Here is a 19502-nt window from a genome sequence, read left to right as displayed (position 1 = left end):
CAGCCTCTCCCTGAGTGATCCTGGGCAGTGTGACAGGAGTTCAGTCCATCCATCCATCATTTACTAAGTGCCTACTCTGTGCCAGGCCCCAGGGTAGACTCTGGGGGCCCTCAGGGAGTCTCAGACAGTGGGGGTGCCTGCTTTTCTCAGAGCCAGAAGTGATGCAGCGTCAGCATCAGCTGCATCTTTGCTTTTGAGCATAAAAGGTGCTTGTGGGAAGTGACACAGGGCCCAGCTGATGGGCCCTGATGGTACCACTGCAGCCTTTGCATCCTTGTCATGTGTCACCTCCCCCATGATTACTGTGATCACTGATTGTCATCATGCAAATAACAGCAAACATGGCTGAAGTGCCTACATCATCCCCAGTGTTGGAAAGCCTGTAGAATCCTGAGACTGTCATTGAAAGCTAAGAAATGAGCCAAAGGCATTCTCTATGGCTTGAATGCAACAAGAACCAGAAAAGCTGGAAACCTCTTGGGAGTCAGAGCAGCTGAGAAAAAGGTGATGAACAGCCTCGGACACTCACAGTGTCCTATCAAATGGGCCCAGTCCTGAGAGTCCAGGGCTGGGCTAGGGGGTGCTTCCTCTGCATGGTTTCAGACCACCATTCACAGGACAATCTGTGCAGAAAAATTATACTTTTCTTCTCTAAAAGAAAGCCCCAAACCAAAAGATACCTGTCCCTGGAGAAGCAGGACCCTTGGGAATTTCTAGCTGATTTCTGCTGCCACCACCATGGAGGTACAGCTGCTCCTGCAATGCCAAGTAGAGGCAGGAGAATGCCCTTCCTTTCTACTGAGCAGTGTGATGGAGATGAGATTGGAACTGGAGGGAATGTATGGGAAATAAACACAGAGTAGCACAATCCCAGGTCATGTGAATTATGGCTTCCTGCTGAGGCGCACACACTCCCCTAACAAAAGCCCACTTTCTGAGGTCCTGGCCCCTGTTTGGGGGCATATTTCTTCCCTGATCATAAACCACCATCCATGTTGAGAAGATCATGGCCCATTCTTCCCCACTTCCAGGAATGAGACCCACCCAGCACAGGTACAAATTATGTCTTCTCGGCACAACAGGGCAACCCAAATTGTCTGGAAGTAGTGTGAGTGGGGTCACTCTGTCACCTCCAGACAACCGTCCATGTTGAAAGCAGACCCAAAACAGAAAACCCAACAAAAAAAATGGACAAATATCTAAACATCCATTTCATCGGAGAATATATATGAGTGGCTAATAAACACATGAAAGACACATTAGGGAAATGCAAATGAAAACAAACGATGAGATGCCATGAGACACCCACCAGGGTGGTTAAAATTTAAAGACTGACAATACCAACTGCTGGTGAGGATGTGGAACAACTGGGGGTCTCATACACTGCTGGAGGAAATGCAAGACACTTCAGCCACTTTGGAAAACAGACTGGCAGTATCTTACCAAGTTAACCTTACACTTACCATATTATCCAGGTATTTCCCCAAACAAAATGAACACCTATTTTTCATTTTGTGTTCACATAAAGACATGTACTCAAATATTCACAGTAGCTTTAATTATAAAAGCCAAAAACTATAAGCAAATGTCCACCAACTGTGAAATGGATAAACCAGTTGTGATATATCTATGCAATGGAATGCTACTCAGCAATAAAAAGAAAGTATAACACATGCCACAAAATGGATGAATCTCAAATACTCATGCTAAGTGAAAGGAGCCAAACAAATAAAGAGCACATACTCTATGATTCCATTTCTATGAGCTTTTAGAAAAGCAAAACAATAGAACCAGAAATTTTATCAGTGGTTGCCAAGGGTCAGCAGTGAAGGGAGGCACATGACAGTGAAGGGACATGAGGGTGATGAGAACGATCTACATCAGGTGTGTAGGGTGGCTACATGACCACACTCATTTGTGAACCCTCACAAAATTGTACATCTAAAACCTATTATATGTAAATTATGCTTCAAGAAAGCCTATTTTTTTTTCCAAAAATGGACCCCAACTCAAGTAACTATTTTCACATCCCTTGAAGTCAGGGCAGACATTCAGCGAGTAGGCACTGGCATAGCCGTCCGTACTTGTTAAAATCCTGAAATGCTTCCACACCTACTGGCAAGTCACTCCTGCCCAAGGCTTCTGAGTTACTCCTGTGCTCTCGTCCTTCTCTGGGTCCTTCTGGATCTCCCTAGGATATCCAACAGCAGGGCTAACACCTGCTCAATAGGGGGCCTCCTGGACCAGCTAAGGTGGACATCCTTTCCGACTGTTTAGGGCCATACTGGGTAAAACTGATTTGGAAAAGATAGATGGTGCAAAGCTGAGCTCTAACTCGGCTGAGGGCCCACTAAGTCGCTGCCAGGTTTATTGTGTTTAGATCATGCATTCTCAGCAAAGGTGAAAACTGATTCCTGGCAAGGAGGAAGACTAAAAAGTCTTAGATCTTATAACGGTTTGTGGCCCACCAAAGGGCCTCAGTACATGAACAGATGTCCACAATATCTGTGCTATTAACATTCACAGGGTGTGGGGTGGTCAGGAAAAAAAAAAAAGTCTTAAAAAGGCTTCTTAGGCCGGGCGCATTGGCTTATGCCTGTAATCCCAGCACTTTGGAAGGCAGAGGCAGGTGGATCACCTGAGGTCAGGAGTTCAAGACCAGCCTGGCCAACATGGTGAAACCCCGTCTCTACTAAAAATACAAAAATTAGCCAGCCATGGTGGTGCTCGCCTATAATTCCAGCTACTCAGGAGGCTGAAGCCAGAGGATTGCTTGAACTTGGGAGGCAGAGTTTGCGGTGAGCTGAGATCGCACCATTGCACTCCAGCCTGGGGACAGAGCACAGAAAAAAAAAAAAAAAAAAAACCTTCTTAGTAGGGGCAACTATGAGAATAAGGAATAAGGTTGAGAAATGCTGGTTTAGCTGCAAGAACTCTGTGATAGTGAGAACCTGGACACCACAGCCCCAGCCCCCAGACCTGAGAGTGGAATTCTCACCTGGGAGGCTAACCTGTGCAGAGGGTGTTGTGGGCATGTCTAGGTGGGAAGTGAGAGATCAGCTGGGAATGTGGGAAAGGGGGAGGGGCCACACGAGCCCTCACAGTCCTTTATGGGACTCCCCTTCTGGGGAAAAGCAGTCGCTCACTCTCCCTCCTATGAAAGTCTTTAACCCAACTCAACTCAGCAAATACTCAGGAGGACCCCTGAGGACCAGTACCCTGCTAGGCTTAGGCTAAATATAGAGAGAGAGATGGCTGCAACTAGGACTGCACACTCAAGCCTAGCAGAGAGACACATAGAAACCCAAAGACTCCCACCCTTTGCTCCCAACATCTTATCTTTCCATTCCTATCTGGAGTCCACGATGGCAGAACTGCACCCAAAACTTTCGGAGTTTTCAGCTGGTGTAAGTAATGAAGACAACTTCTAAATTAGTAAGTGCTATAGCTGAGTCCCCGGCTTTGTCAAGCTCAGCTGAACCAGAGCCTCCTTGGAAACACTTGCTTTGTACGCCGATACATTATGACAATACTATAATTGTTCTCTCAGTCTTTTCCCAGATATTTAATAACGTGAAGTGGGAGTTGCAAAGGTCAGTCCTCCTGTAGAATGAGCGTTGTTCTCATTGTCCTTTCCTGAATAGCATCTTCCATTTGCCAGGCTGTTCTATGCCAGTGAGCCCTGGTGGTGGAGGCCTGGTGCTGTTAAAGAAGCAGCACCACCTACTCAGGGCAGAATATTCTAATTTGCTAAATGGTCCAGTGTCACTGTCTGTCTACATCATCTGCATAAATACACACACACACACATACACACACACACTCCTCCTGTGCTACCCACGCTTCAAGCCCGTGAATGGAAAGAATGTTAACTGCCAAAAACCAGAGAAACCAGGTGATATACATATTTGCATACTCACTTGGGCAGTTACTCTTGTGCTCTGGTTAGGTGAGAAGATTTATCTCCTAGGACCTCAGATCAACAGAGTCACATACCTATGTTAAAACTTCCATTATGTTGAAAGCTCACAATAGTTGACAAATGGGTCTCTCTTAGCAGGATGCAGTATGTGAGCAAGGACTAGGAAGCAGCAGTGCCCTGAGCTCTCATCTCTCCTTGGCATGTTCCAATTGCCTGCCTGATCTTGTGGCAGTCATTCCTCCTTAGTGAACCTCAGCTGCCACATCCATTAAATGGACCTAATTCGCTGCCTGTCCAAAGATAGGACTCTCTCCCAATGCTGAGATCTGTGACTCTCTTTCTGAAAACATATCAGAGGGCAGCTTTCAGGAACCACTGGATTATCTGGGGCATTTCAGTGCGAGGGTTGCTCAGAAGTCTGCATGCTCAGATAAGGCAGGGAGTAATGGCATTATAATTCAGAATCCACGTGATGCTGTTAGTAAATGTGCTTCATGTCTAGGCAGGGCGTGGTTTGGTAACTCAAGCACCATAAAAGAGGGCGATGTAGCCCTGGCAGTCTGTGTCAGAGAGTAGCTTTGTACCTAATCCTGAGGGCATGATAGTTGCTAAGGAACCATTGAAATGCAAATGAATTGGCAAATACTTAGCAGCAAGATATCAGAAAAGGGTGAGGAGGAGATGCTCTGAACAAGTTAGTCAGGTGAGTGAAAGGAAAATTACTTTCTCCTGATTGGGAAAAGAAAGCCACGGGTTTTCATGCAGATCAGCAGCATTGTGCTACTGTGGTTTTTTTTTTTAAAAATCTGTTCTTTTTCTGCTTAGCTGGGAATAGAAGAAAGTTGGAGCCAAGAGCAGGGAAGTTGGAAGGGCAAATGGAGCCTTCTTCTGATAAATTCTAAGTACATTTTAGATCACTCTCTCTCTCAAATGAGAAAGAGATATCCAAGGTATGAAAAAAGTAGTCTGCAAATGACTTTGAAGATCTGCCATCTTATACAAGACTCAAAACCTAGGGGAAAAAAGTACATCAAAAACTGTGAATAAATATTCTACTGATGCAAAATGGAAATTCCAGGTGAGACTAGGCCATGATTGAAATAGTGAAAAAGAAGGGAAATGAGCCAGCTCATTGTACCTATGAGTATGCATTTCTTTCATTCTTGTTCTCCAATGGATATCAAATTTAAATGCAGTGGTTAAATTCAGATGCTCTGGTATCTACATTGGAACCAGGGGATTACAGTGAGAAATTATGGCTCTTCGCCCATTGTTCTTCTCATCTTGCCCCTAAATAGGAACCCTCCTCTTTCAGTCTAGTTGAGATGCCCTAATCCAAAAATCACTTTGCCTTTAACCAAACACCACTGCTATCTGCCTATTCAGCACTTTAAATTTGATCATGATGCTCAGGAAGATACAGAACATCCCATCAAGAAAGAACCTATTTGTCCAGCTGTCTCCAGACCTCCCTTCCTGGGTTTTTAACTTGCCCATCACTTTCTGTTTCCCCATCTCTTCATCTTCAGGACCATCACAGCCACAGATACCTCCTTCTTCTGTCCAGAATCCATATACTTTCCTTTATTGGACATACCATCTCTCTTACTCGGTTGCATAATTTAGCTGTCCCAGGAAGATTGATAGGTGTGGCCTATCAATGGCAAGAATGCCTTCCCAGCACTCATTCTTGCTTCTCCTGGACAAGCACCCTGACAGTTTTGTGACCAGCTCTCCCCCATCTCAGGCCAGGCAGCTTGATGGGTCTGAGCTAGCCCTTCCCCCTCAGCTATAGAGTTTCATAGACACATGACCCAAGCCTGGCCAATGAGTGTATTTCAATCACCCTGGTAATGGAGTTTGGCTCATGGAGAGGCTCAGGACCCAAGGGAAGCCCAGGAGACAAAACTTCTTCAGCATTTGCTAGAGCTACGGGGAGCAAGAATTTATGTTTCTGCTGAAGTTTCAAGAGGATATGAGTTTGAGGCTGCCAGCAGCCACATGAACATCTCATGGGAAAGCCTGTCTGAGGATGAAGTCAACATAAGTGACTGTGCTGATTAGTCTCCATTCATCCCTGCAGATCCATTCTCTACTTTTTTTGCCATTTTCTATGCCTCTGACCTCTATGAACTTCATCAACCAGACTTTCATGCCCTCTGCCTTCTTGTTGAATTCATCATGGGAGGTGCTGGCAGATGATGTTTAAGAGGAGGAGAAAGGGTTCAAGGAATACAAACCCTCCTCCTTCACCCTCCATGCTTGATCTGGGCAGCAGCTGCATTTCTCTATGTCTCATTTCCGTCAGGGAGCTCCTCTGTCACACTGTGGCTCTTGCTAGGTTCTGAGAGCCTTGGGGAGTATCGGCTTCCCACTATTGTCAGTCCCTGGGTACATCCCCATCCTTATTGGTTCCCTTAATGTTGTTCACACCTCTGTAGAGAGTCTTTTCATTAAATCCTCCTCAGTAAAGCCTGTGAGAGTGCTGTTTTCTGCTGGGACCTTGACAGATACAGACACAGAACTAAGGAATGAAAACAGGGAGACAGTCCTGAGACAGCACTGTTGCCCTGGATATAATCATAACCAAAGTCCCAAACTTTTTTTTTCTCTCTCTCTCTCTCTCTCTCTCTCTTACACACACACGCACGCACACACACACACACACACACTCCTTCCCCAAATCCTTCCCACTCTAAGTCTGACCCTCTCATTTGGTTTCTCCTAGCAGCTGATGTGAAACTGCTATACCGCATCCATCAGAGTCTATCACATGCCCTATTACAGCCTGTAGTCTGCGTGGCTCTGTCTCCCCCACCAGTCTATTAATCAGTGAGCTCCCTGAAGGAAAGTCTGTGTCTTCTTTATCTTGGTGTTTTCAGTTCCGAGTACAGTGCTTCTCAAGTAGATGCTCAATAAATGTGTTCTGTGTGAGTACTTGTGACACTGGTGGCTCCTAGGCAGTGCTGGCAGTTCGGTCTCTCTGCTCTCACTCCCCATTTACCTCTGTAGAATGTGAGCTCTCAAGTCTGGAAGTGGCTCTGGCCTTACCTGGACACCCCAGAGATGGGGCTGCATCATCTCTCAAGGCAGCCTATTCCATCTCGGTTCAGTTTGACTGAAAAGAATTTTGTAATCAAGCCAAAATCTATCTCCCGTGCAGAGCAAACCTAAGCCCACTTGCTAAGAATGCACTTCGAGTATTCACAGACAGAGAGGGCCTCCCTTCCCCGTTTTAAGTTGTCCAAGCCTGCGCCCATCACTCTCAGTCACATCACTTGTTTACTCCCTTTATAGCCCTTTCCTGAAATTATATGTACATTATTTGTCTTTTTCATGCCTGTCTGTTCCCCCAATAGGATGTATGCTCCCAAGGGCTGTAATATTTCTGGTTTTGTGCCTACTGCCTGGTACATAGTAGGAGATTAACAATATTTGTTATTAAGTGTTGAATGAATGAGGTATCATATCTCCACCCCTTTCCCACCCTTCCCCTAAGTCCCTTTCTAGGTTTATCTAAACCATTGTTCTCCTACCCCTCCTAAAATATTTTCAGTTATTAATTTTTCCAACCCCAAACTCAGTGGTTTTCCACAATTACTACATTGATTTTGCTCAGGAATCTGCAGTTTGGACAGTGTTCTGTGAGGAAAGCTTGGCTCTCCCTACTCAGAGTCAGCAGGGGTGCCTGGAAGGATGGGGTTGCAACAAACTGAAGACTCTTTCATTCACACTTGGCTTCTCGTGCTGGCTGTGGGCTGGGACTTGAGCTGGAGCTGGGGCTAGAAATTCTACGTGACCCCTTCATGTTACCTGGGTCTCCTGACAATGTGGTATCTGGGTGACAATGGCAAGTATTTCAGGAGAAACAGAGAGAGTTAGGTGGAAACTGTGTTGCCTTCTATGACTTCACTCCAAAGTTATGCAGAAACACTTCTGCCATATTCCATTCATTACAGTGAGTCCTAAGGCCAATCCATATTCAAGGGGAGAGGAATGAGGCTCCACATTTTGATAGGAAGAGTATAAAATATTTGCAGATATATTTTAAATGACTACATAGGACATGATCTCAGGTTTTTAAGTGTTTGTTGATCTTTTCCTTCTTGTTATTTATTCATTATGTCATACTTATTGACACCTCCTATGTGCCGTGTGCTGGGGGTGCTATGTGCTGGGGATGCCATGACAATCAGGATAGAACCCATGCTTCAGAGGCTCACGGAGCTGTGGGGTACCCAGCAAAATAAACACACAACTGGAGACCAGTGTGGAATGTGATCCCATAGAGGGAAGCAGAGGCGGCTGTGAGGGCACCCAGAGGGCAACCCAATCGAGTGTGGGACAGGAGAGAAAGCCTTCCAGGAGGAAGCGATCACTGTGGTGAATTCTGAAGAATAATTTAGGGTTAGCCAGAAAAGAACAGTAAGACATGCAACACAAACAGAGCAAGCAGGTGCAGACCCAGAGGCACATGGGACAGATGAGTCAGAAGGGCCTCTGTGTGGATGAAGTTAAGGAGATGCCCAGGGCATGTGCAGCTGTGCAGCACATGCACCTGTGGACATGTGTGTGTACACATGTACCTGTGTGGAGCTGGGAAAGGAAGTGCTGCTGGGCAGGAGGGCAGGAGGCAAGGTGGACCCAGGTGATGTAGGGTCTTGCAATGATTGGCCCTGAAGGTGCTAGGGAGCCAGCAATGGATTCACACCTGTGGTGTGACCAGGATTAAACCAAATACTACATTATGGTTTGACACCCAAAGTGTGTTCTGACCAGTGCCTGCCCCAGGCCTCTGAGCACCTGTCCAAAATGCGGTGGATTTTCTGATACTGACACCTTGTTCCTTGCCATCTAGTTTACAGCCTGCATTCCACCATCCCAAACCATTTGGAGGCATTGTCAAAGGAGCTGAGAGCATCCCCGGATGGGCTTTCTGGTCCTGTGACAACGGCCCCCAGGAGCAGACAGCCCTGGAGGAACCTGCACAGATAGTTCAGCACCAAGAATTCATGTGAAACCACCTGGAATGAGGCCCCTTCCCAATCCCCCACCCCCAGCTCACCTCCCGGCTTCAGCCTCAGCGTCAATGAGAAAGCCAAGGGCAAAGGTCCTATGTTGATGTGCTGGAAAAATACCAAGAGGAAAACAACAGAACAATTAACTGCAAGGCCCAGCTGCCTTTCACAGATAAGGTATTCTCTCTGCTGCCACCGTCAATGAAGCCACCTGCAATTATTCCTCATCCTCCTGCTCAGCCCTTTCCACTGCCACGGCTCCAAGGGGGACTGGCCACTGTCCAGTAGGACTAGGATGCTGAGGGATTTCTCTCCTCAACATCCCCCCACATGTTCTTCCATGCTCAAAGTTGATGCCAAATCCTAGTGTCCTCCTCTGATGTCATAAGTCTGCACCTGGCCAGATGGATAAAAGCAGCCAGAGCTCAAGAAACAACATGGCCCCAGGCCAAGGGTAAGCAGGACACAGTCCACAGAGAAGAAGTCGTAGAAGTGCCCAAAAACAAAAAGCAGCAGCTGGCCCTTCCTCTGGAAGGTGAGCCTATGAAGGGAGTACCAGAAGACCTGCGCTGTGCCCTGATTCCTCCCCCCAACACACACCCACCAAGATCCAGGCACAGATGCCAACTGCAACCATCTAAGCAACACAGCTTATCAAAGACAATATCTAGATGGACATTGATATGGATTAGCTGTGTCCCCACCCAAATCTTAACTTGAGTTGTAGCTCCCAGATTTCCCATGTGTTGTGGGAGGGACCAACGCCAAGGGAATTGAATCATGGTGGCCGGTCTTTCCCCCTGCTATTCTGGTGATAATGAATAAGTCTCATGAGATCTGACAGGTTTATCAGGGGTTTCCACTTTGCTTCTTCCTTATTTTTCTCTTACCACTGCCATATAAGAAATGCTTTTCACCTCCCACCATGATTCTGAGGCCTCCCCAGCCATGTGGAACTGTAAGTCCAATTAAACCTCTTTTTCTTCCCAGTCTCAGGTATGTCTTTAGCAACAGCATGAAAATGGACTAATACAGACATGCAGCAAAAAAAAAAAAAAAAAAAAAAAAAGCCAATAATGACCACAGTGGGGGTCTGACTCGCAGGGGCACATGGGAAAGGCAATGTGTAACAGGGAAATGCAAACCGAGAAGGAAAAAGTTTTCCTCCAGCTGTGGAACAGGTGGGACAACTCCAAAGAGTGAGAAGAGAGCCTGTCCACAGGGTCCGAGCATTGACACCAGAGCAGGACTGTCTGTGCCTTTGATGGCAACTGGCAGGACAAGGATAGACAGCTCCTGGGTAACACATGCTCACTGATTTAATTCACAAATAAGCGAAGTTAAATGGAAAAGGTGACTGTACTGGGAGACAGAGGCCCAGGGAGTTCGGCAAACTTTGGTTTGAAACTTCTCTCTTGAGCCAGTTAACTTCTCAAAGCCTCAGCTACCTCATCTGTAAAATGGGAGAAAAAAATGCTTAGATACAAAGGATATGGGGACCAATATGTATAAAGGGACCAGCACATGACAAATGCTCAATGAGTGGTTGGGAGCATAATCTAATCCTGGATCCAGCATTGCCAGCCTGTAGGACTCCTGGAAAGTTTTTTCCCTTCCCTAAAACCGACCTCCAGTCCTGCTTCTGACATGTCATGTCAAGACTGTGCAGACAAGCCTGATCCCTTGCTGGCTCCCTCAGGCTTACATGGCCCCCGTAATCAGTCCCAGGGACCTCAGAAGTTATTGCCAAGCTACAGCCTTGGACCCATGCTCCCCTCGCTTGTCCCCTCCCTTTCTGGCCACCTGCCTCTGCCCATTTCTCTGTTCATTATCACCTTCACAGGGAAATGGAGAAGCAGAGCAAGGAGGTTAAATTCAAACAGTCATTTTGTCACTTGCTGCCAGGAAGTGGGAGGGGAGAGATGAGAGACACAGGGCCTCAGGTGCAATCTGTGGGCAGAAATGAGTCCTGGTAATTCTCAGAAAATCTCCTATGTGTTTCCACATTGGCCCAGTTCTGTTACAGAGAACTCTGGGGGAACCTTCCATGAGCACCCTCCTTAAGCAGCTGCTAGTGGTGCTGTCTGCAGGTGCTGGGATTTCACCTGACCTGGAGAAACATCTGTACTGGTGATGGAGGGGGAAACAGGACCTTCTTTATCACCTTTTCCCTCTTTTGGCAAGCAGATCATCTTGAAACCTGAATCACCAGCAGGGTCATTATAGTGTAGTGAAGGGCCCCCAGATCTTCAGCTTTGGGCATCCTCCCACAGAGCTAGCACTCCATGCTTGCTGGAGAGTGAGTGAGCAGATGAATAAGATGCTTTTCCTGCCCTAGAAGGCTGAGAGCATAATGAACCCATTTGCTAGGCTGTCAGAATGAAATCTTCTCATTCACAAAGTTAGAAGTAAACATACAAGCCAGTTACAGTGAGAGGCATTTGGCAGATAATGCTACATGGTACCAGTGGGGACCATGACCTCAATCCTGTCTGCACCACCTGCACAAGCCTGGGCCTGCTGCTGGCCAGTGGGAGGTCCCTAGAATACAGTCTTCCTCGTGGAGGGCACTAGGCTTTCTCATGGAGGGCACTTAGTCTTCTTGATATTGGCTAAGCTCATTCTTTCTGATCCCTGATGTCTGAAAATCAGATCCTGAGCTGCTTCCTACAGAACCCCTGACAGGCTATGAGGATCCATGCCCCACCCATGATTTGCCAAAGGGTCACCATGCCTCAGATTGGACTTTATCTACAATTGTCAGCCCCTGCTTTTTTTTTTTTTTTTTTTTTTTTCGTGAGACAGAGTCTCGCTCTGTCACTCAGGCTGGAGTGCAGTGGCACAGTATTTTTTTGTTTTTTTGTTTTTTTTAGCAGAGATGGGGTTTCACTGTGTTAGCCAGGATGCTCTCAATCTCCTGACCTCGTGATCCGCCCGCCTCAGCCTCCCAAAGTGCTGGGATTACAGGCATGAGCCACCGCGCCCGGCCTGTCAGCCCCTGCTTCTACCACTGCTTCTACCCTGGGGTGTGCACCCACTCCAAGTCCCTGCTACTCTCTCTACCATAATGATCCTTCCTCCAGTCTATTTAACAATGAGAAAACTAAGGCACAAGGAGGGACAGAGCTAACCGTGCACTTGTTTGCTTCCTGTACTTTAAGTCAGATAGAAAGTGGTTTTCCATCAACAAAGAAGAACCAACCCACTGCCCTCCAGGCCTCCCTGGAAAGTGTGTTCCCAACTTTCTAACCCCCAGGGGAATGATCAACAAAAGCCAGCAAAGTGGCTCTAATACATCAGATATCAGGGACCTTTGATGGAGCAGACGGTCCTGACCTCACCACTCAATGCCCTCCACCCAAGCATAGTTAAGCACTCTGACCCAAGGGCCCCACCTACAGCTGCCACTTGAAATGGAATCTGCAGAAGAAGCTGAAGAATTTCTCATGCAAAATTTTGCTTTTAAATATGAAATCTTTCCGAAGGTGTTACTTTATTATTACAGTCATTTCCTCAGAAGGGCAGACATCGAATGCTCTGTTTCTCCACCATCTTTGGAGACATGGAAATCTGACAGAAATATTCAAGTTGCGTAAGTGGCTAGTGCATAAGAGGGAAACATAAAAAGAGCTCTTCCAAGGAATGCAGACTCCTGGAATCCAGGTGCAGGAACACGCTCTTGACAGTCAATGGAGGACAGGTAAGGGTTCGGTGTGCCCCCTCTGCTGCCCCCAGAACACATAGGGGTCCCAGGTTCATCTCCTTTGGGGACACTTCTCTGCTGATCATTTCTTCTTTGGAAGGGCTGGTCAGGGCAGAGAGAGGAACGAATATACCAGTCCTTACTAGAAAGGCTGCAGGACAGGTCTCCAGCCCTGTGTCTATGAGTGTATAGGGCTGCAATAGGGGTGGGAATAGTGGAGTTAGGAGGAAGGTGCAGAGACAGAGCTACATGGAAACTGGAGCTTGATTTGAAGTGTTGAGGTTGTCTGAACATTTTGCTCATCTCTTCTTGCATGACCATGGAAACCTAAGCCCCCAGTGAGTCAATGAAGTCTCCAATGCCCAGTGGCAGAGTCAGCACTAGAACCCTTCCCTCCCCTAGATTCCAGCTGATATGAGTCTTCCTTCATGCAAAGCCTTCAAAAGTGGTGGAGCAAAGTGGCTAAAAATATAGACTACAGAGCCTGACTGCCTGGGTTCAAATCCAGGCTTGGCCACTTACTAGCTGTGTGACCTTATCAAATTACTCAACTATTATATATCTCAGTCTTCTCATCTAAAAAGTGGGAGAGGAGTTGATTATAATAATACCTACCTGATAGGTTTTGTAAGGATTAAGTGAATTAGATCTCATCAGCAGTTTCCAAATATACTGGTGCCAGGCTGTCTGCATGTGAATCATTGGGGCCCTTTGGTAAAATGCAGATCCCCGGGCCATTCTGATTCAGCAAATGCAGAGTTGGGCAAGACCTATTAGGACTTCTGACTGCAACCTGGTTTAGAAACATTCCCCTTGGCAGTGTTTCCAGGAAGCACATACATCAGGATCTCCAGGAAAGCCCACTTAAAATGCTGATTTTTAGGATCCATCCAAAACTGCTGAGCTTTTAGGGTTAGGACCCAGGAGTCTGTAGCAAACTGCCCAGGTAACATACTACCTGCAGTCTGGGAAACACTACCTGAGCTGGTATTCCCCTCTTTGGGCTTCCAAAATTGCCCCTACCTTTTGCCCATGCTAGAAAAACACTACACATCTAAGCCTTAGTGATACTAAGAACATTTAAGGATTAGCTATATATTATTTTAAATTTAGTAATATAAACGTATCTTTGATTTTAATAGCATCTTACTTTCTTTTTAATCTAGTACAGAGTGTGTCCTTATATTGGGTATTACTTGTCCCTACTCCTATAGTTGGAATAAGTGGGCAACATGACCCACTCAACCAAGAAAGACACTGGCCAGGTGGACTGGGTAATTTTTCCAAGCAACAGAGCTGGGAGATGAAAAGGCAGGTGGAGTACTCTGGCCTCATGATCCTGCTATCTGTCACCACCCATGTTGATTTCATCTCCATCCTCATGGCCAGACCTCCCTCCTGACCCATATATTCCTTTCATTGCCCCGAGTTCACAAAATTTATTCAAGCAACTAAAGAACATGTAGTTTCTACTAAATAGGAAGCACACATGCTAGATCCAGAGGAGGGGGTCATGGTGCTGTCCTGTGTCCCCTAGCATCACCCTTCTTCTTTGGTCCTATTTGCTTTATCAAAGATTACTTCTCAATGGGTAAAATTAAATGAGAACCATACCATGCCTCTGCCTCATGGGCTTTTCTTATAGCACACCTTGGTCATCGGTACCCATTCTTGTGAAAAAACAAAGTAGGGGCTCTGAGATCTGGGTCTGGGTTGCACAAGTCAATAGAAGGCAGAAGGGGCTGGAGCCGGACACTGTGTGACCTAGCAGGCCCTCCCCAGGCTCGGGAGCATCACAAGCTGCTGGCAGCTCTCTTCTACTAACCCAGAAGGTTTGAGCTGGGACTGAGTCTGGGCCTCTGCAGTTGTTTACATTGCCAAGACTTTTCCCAAGCCATTGCCCAGAGCTGCATTGCCCTCCCTCGCCAGCATTCCATGCGTGGCTTGAGGAGGCAGCTCCACAAACACTGAGTAATGGTGATCGTTCCACTTTGCACAAAAAATAAAATCAGCTAATACATGGAATTTTCTCAAATTTGCTTTTCTTTCTCAGACATTTTTAAAAATCTTTGGTGCCTGCTACTGCTTGTAGGCTCAAGCACGTTCATGGACACCAAAAACAGATGCACACACAGCAAACAAATATTAACAGAAAATGCAGAAACAGCCAATCACTGCCTAGCCTTGTGGCCTGTTGAAGACACGTGGGCTTAGTTTGGGGTTTTCCACCACAAACATGTAATGGAAATGTAACTGTGTCCAAAATGCGTACAGTGAAATTCAGTGCCCTAGCATTTCACGTTGGGGCACGCCACAAAGGGGCACAGTAATTTAGTCGTGCACTCATGCATCAGCAATGCCTACTGGGAACCCACTACTTGTCAACCCTTGAGAAATCTACTACTCAAATACATGTGGACATCCAAGGGTGCCAGGGCCAGGACTTCACTCTAGGCTACACAAAAGAGCAGGTCTCCTGGGAGTATTCCCATCAGCCAGTGTGCCACACTCTGAGGCCTTCTGCAGGTGCATGGGTACTCCCTGGACACAGGGAGTGGGGTTGGGAGAATGCTACGAGTAGTTAGCAATTTCAGGTTGCTGCCTCCCAGGAGGGCCAATGTGCTTAGTCCAGGGATGCCTCTCTCTGAAGGTGGATGTCCTCTGCTGCTGTAGAAAAGCCTCCAGAGAAGCCCAGGTTTCCAGATCCTATCCCAAAGGGCACAAGACAAGGGGCAGCTCAGAGAATGCAAGCAGCTGCCTTCGCTTCACAGACACCAGCAGCCCATTCTCAACAAGCTCTCAGAGCAGGTGGGAAAAGGCACCGGTGGGCTTGAAGAGGCAGTTGTTTGTCAGGACGCTGAGCAAAGAGGCCTGGCTTTGTGTCCAGAAGGCAGGAGGATGTCAGCATTCTTGCCACCACAGCCTGCCTTACTCCCTTCTGAAGACAGACTTAGCCCCAGCAAATCTTTTCCTTGTAGTGGCATCTCTCTCCTCACACAGCAGAACTGGCTGGAAATGCGGGAGTGTGGGGGGAAAGGAGGGAAGAGGAGCTTTTTTTCAGTCTGGGTTTCCTACACCCTAAGCCAACAGTCCTCCTGCCTGATTACGAGAATTTGAGCCCCCTCCCCTCCCCTCCTCTGCCCCTCTGGCCAACAACCAGACCCTGTTCTCCCTCCTTCCACCCAGGCAGGGGGTGTCTTAGGGCCCTGCCTTCCTCTGGCCACATCTCCTTACCTGGCCCATGATTGTCACTGTCCCTTTGTCCCTGCCCTGGCCTGGGCTGAGGGCCCGCCTGGCCTCAGAGCAATTTGCCCTGGATGGCAATGCCTCACTGAAATTCCACCGCAGACCCCAGGGGAAAGCAGACAGACACATGAGAGTCTGAAATCAGCAGGGAGAGGCGCCCCCTGACCACAGCCGAGTTTGGGAGGGACCTGCTCTCCGTAGGCAGCTCATTGATCCACTTTCTGATCACTATTCCTCACTCATCACGAGACAAATAACGCTGGCCCCAACCCAGCCAGGCAGTCGGGAAGGCGGCTCCGTGTGTAGAGAGTAGAAAATGAGCCTGCCTGTGTTCATTCTAGGAGAGGAGGGAGTGAATGGTGTGTAATATCCCTGCGTACTGAGTAGGGACCAGGGGGCTGCTTTAATATTCTGCTGAATGTCGCGTTTCTTTTAACCCTTGCTGGAGAGATTTTCAGCCCACAGAGTCAGGCTCCTTCCTGTCAGGCCACTGGCAAAGTTTCCAGGCTGCAGCAAGGGAAGCCACCGCACCGGGGGTAAGTGGCTCCGGAAGGCCTGGGCGTCAGGGCCCTGCCTACCTGGCTGGGCTCTGACACAATGGCACCCGCGGGCAGCTTCCGGCAAGCAGACAGGGACCTCTGGCTAGGCAAGAAGAGGGGCAGGGAGGAAACTGACCACGTCCTCATGCCTGCTGTGTTTCCATACGTTTGCTCTCCAAACTACTTCGCTTGCATGCACAGGAACCCAATGCCGAGAGCACGCTCCCCAAAGTGGGCACCCATCTCCTCTGAGACCCGGCCACTGAATCTCTGGGGGCGCAAAGAGCCGCGGGCCGGACCGAGCCTCGGACCTGCATGACGCCACCCCAATGCTGCAAGTCCAGTCTGGAATTGCCCTTGCAAATGCGCTCACCCTGGCTTTCCTGCCCGGTTTGGGGGTATATATCCCCTTGAATTTCCAATTTCAACTGCTCCCACACGTGTCTCTCAATAAGTCAAACCCAGGCATCCCTGCGCCAGGGTGTTGACGGCACTCCACACGGCTCCAGTCTTCTCCTGCACGTTCCAAAAAGCAAACCCCTCCTTGCTCCCCTCCCTACAAAGCCCAGCAGTCCCTGAGGGCAGCAGGAGACTGAGGGCAGACAAAAAGCCACCTTCGGAAAAGCAAGCGAGAGCTTTCTAGGCATTAATCGCCGCACCCCCACGCCGCCACCAGAACAAACGTGGGATGCTGTGGTCTTCGCCAAAAGGGAAGGGAATCTTAGCCGCGCCTCAGGGCCCGGAATGCCCCTCCAGCTTCACTTCCAGAAGGGCAGAGCTTTCCGGAATGGCGGGGGGCACCAAACCATCGTGTTTGGGGGAGTTTCCACTGGGCAACCGGTCACAGTTTCGCGAGGAACGAGTAACAAGCGGAGCGAGCTCCCAGATGGGAACGCTGCGCGGTCGCCAAGAGCTGCTCCTCCCCGGCTTGGAGTCCCCCAGAGGAGTCCCACCCGGAGCAGGACACCGGAAAGTGGGGCTGCTAGCCGGACTGCGGCAGCGCATCACCCCTAGAGTTGGTTTTCTCCCGACAACTCCAACTCCGCTCTCCCGCGGAGCTGTGTTCCCAGGAAGCTGCCGCGGCCGCTGCTAGGCTGCAAAGAACAGGGGCGGGGGAAGGGGCGGGAGGCGGGGAGCTGGGCCGGGATTTCCCACAGGGATTCGCGAGCGCTACCGAGCGCCCAGGCTCCCCGCCGCGCCGGGCACGGTGTCTTTGGAGCGCGCTTTCCCAGCCACCAAGCCGGAGGCACCGCCAAGTCTGAGCTGGCAGAGAGTGACGCTGCCCGACGACTCCCGGCCGCCGAGTATCCTCTCCGGGGTGGTGGAGAGGCTGGGAGACTTTAGGTAGGACCGACCACTCACCCCAGCCCACTCCTGTTCCAAGGCTCAAGAGGCGAAAAGGGTTTCCACCTCTCCCCGACTGACCCTGGAAACGTGCAGTCCCACAGGCGCCCGGACCACCAGACTGGTCCCCAAGGGTACGGCCAATGAACTCCACCCCTCTCCTTCGGCGGCCACTTGCGGGATACCACGGCAGAGCTTCTCCGGCCCCCGCGCGCAGTGCTTGCACGCCAAGCAGAGTCCACTAGCCCGTGGACTGCGAGCTGGGGAAAAGGAGGTGGCGCGCGGCTGCTCAGAAGCGTATCCGTGCCTGGGAGCAGACGGGCGCCAGTACTCCAGGAGCCGGATGGCCAGAGGCACCCCTTTCTCCCCAACGCCCAGCTCTGGCTCTGCCCCAGAGCTAAGGAGCATGCACCGCAATGCAGCGGGCTCCGAGCTCTCCGAGCGGGGGCTGCGGGAGACCGAGGCTACTAGGGAGTGCCGGGGCGAGGAAGCCGGGGGACTCGCGAGCCAGTTTCGGGCGCTAAGAGCCAGCCGGGGGCGCTCTGGTGGGTGCCGCCCAAGCCCCGCGCTCGGCAGCGGCCGAGGCTCCCAAACCTCCTCGCCCTCGGGTCCCGGGATGCCTGCACCGCAAAGCAGCCAGAGGAACCCCGCGAACCGCGGAGCACAGCAGTCCCGAGGCGGCCGGCACCAGCAGCCAACTTGCTCCGTGGAGGGTACGTTACCTTCCATCGCAGCCACTGCGGATGCCAGGAGGAGCAGTAGCAGATAATCCAGGGCCATCGCCGGCCGGCGGCCCCCAGGCCGAGACCAAGCCGAGGCAGCAGCGCCGGGAGAGCGCCGCGTCCCAGGGCGCCGCTGCGCTCTCCGCGGGTGGCTTCTCGGTATCCTTTCGCGCTCTCGCCCGGACCGGACTTCCCGGAGCGCTGCGTGGGCGTGGGCAGGAGTGTGTGCGCGTGGGGCGGTGCGGGCGCGCGTGGGTGTGGGTGTGCATGTGTGTGTGTGTGTTTATGGGAGAGGTGGGTGTGTGCGTGCGTGTGTGAGAGAGAGAGGGCGAGGGAGAACGAGCCTGGGAGAGCGCGCGAGAGCGAGTGCGTCCTGGTGTCACATTGCTAGCTACAGCGGAGCCTACGGGAGGACGGAGCCGGCCAGACTGACGCGGGAGGGAGCGGGATCCCCCACCATCAGCTCTCTCCCCACCCCTAACACCTCCTGTCCAATCAAGGAATCAAACCTGCAAAATTCCCCCGGCCAATCAGGCGCGAGCACCTCCTTACACTGGCATTGTTAGTTTAAGAAAAACTTTTGCTTGCAAGGCTGTGCGGGAGGGCTCGGAAGGCGCTAGGAGGGGTCCGGGCTCCCCCTCGTGGTGCTCTCGGAGAACCGCAGCGGCCCGCCCAACTCACCCTGTCCCCACATAGGGGGCCCAGCGAAGGAGCTGGGGAGGCCTCGTGCCCTTACATCCCACCCAGGACTGGATCCGCTTTAAATGATCAAATGAGCCTTCGTTCATCTTCTCTGTGACAAGAGCACCCTGCCTACCCTGTTTAGAGCAACTCCAGGGGCGCACCCGTGCCTCTCCTCCAGAGCTCTTCACTCTCTAGCATGGGTTGGTATTTACTAATCGATTTTGTTTATCGTGGGGTCTCCCCCTTATTAAAATGGGGTCACCATTTTCGGATTCTTGCCTATTTTGTTCACTACAGAATCCACAGTTCACAGAACAGTGCCTG

At 49.9% G+C, this 19502-nt stretch overlaps 1 protein-coding gene across 1 annotated transcript in view; it reads right to left on the bottom strand.

Moving 5' to 3' along the window:
- The window catches only part of EPHB1 (EPH receptor B1), a 467125-nt gene extending 448201 nt beyond the window's left edge, over positions 1-18924 (bottom strand). The window contains exon 1 of the mRNA XM_001151617.7: positions 18495-18924. Coding sequence (XP_001151617.1) covers positions 18495-18552 — 58 coding nt within the window. The 5' untranslated portion in view covers positions 18553-18924. The remainder of the gene's footprint in view (positions 1-18494) is intronic.
- Positions 18925-19502: the final 578 nt, after the last annotated feature.

The sequence above is a fragment of the Pan troglodytes genome, chromosome 2 (assembly GCF_028858775.2).
Source record: "Pan troglodytes isolate AG18354 chromosome 2, NHGRI_mPanTro3-v2.0_pri, whole genome shotgun sequence".
NCBI lineage: Eukaryota > Metazoa > Chordata > Mammalia > Primates > Hominidae > Pan > Pan troglodytes.
Note: the sequence above shows the minus strand (reverse complement) of the source record. Positions and strands in the feature narration are given on the sequence as shown.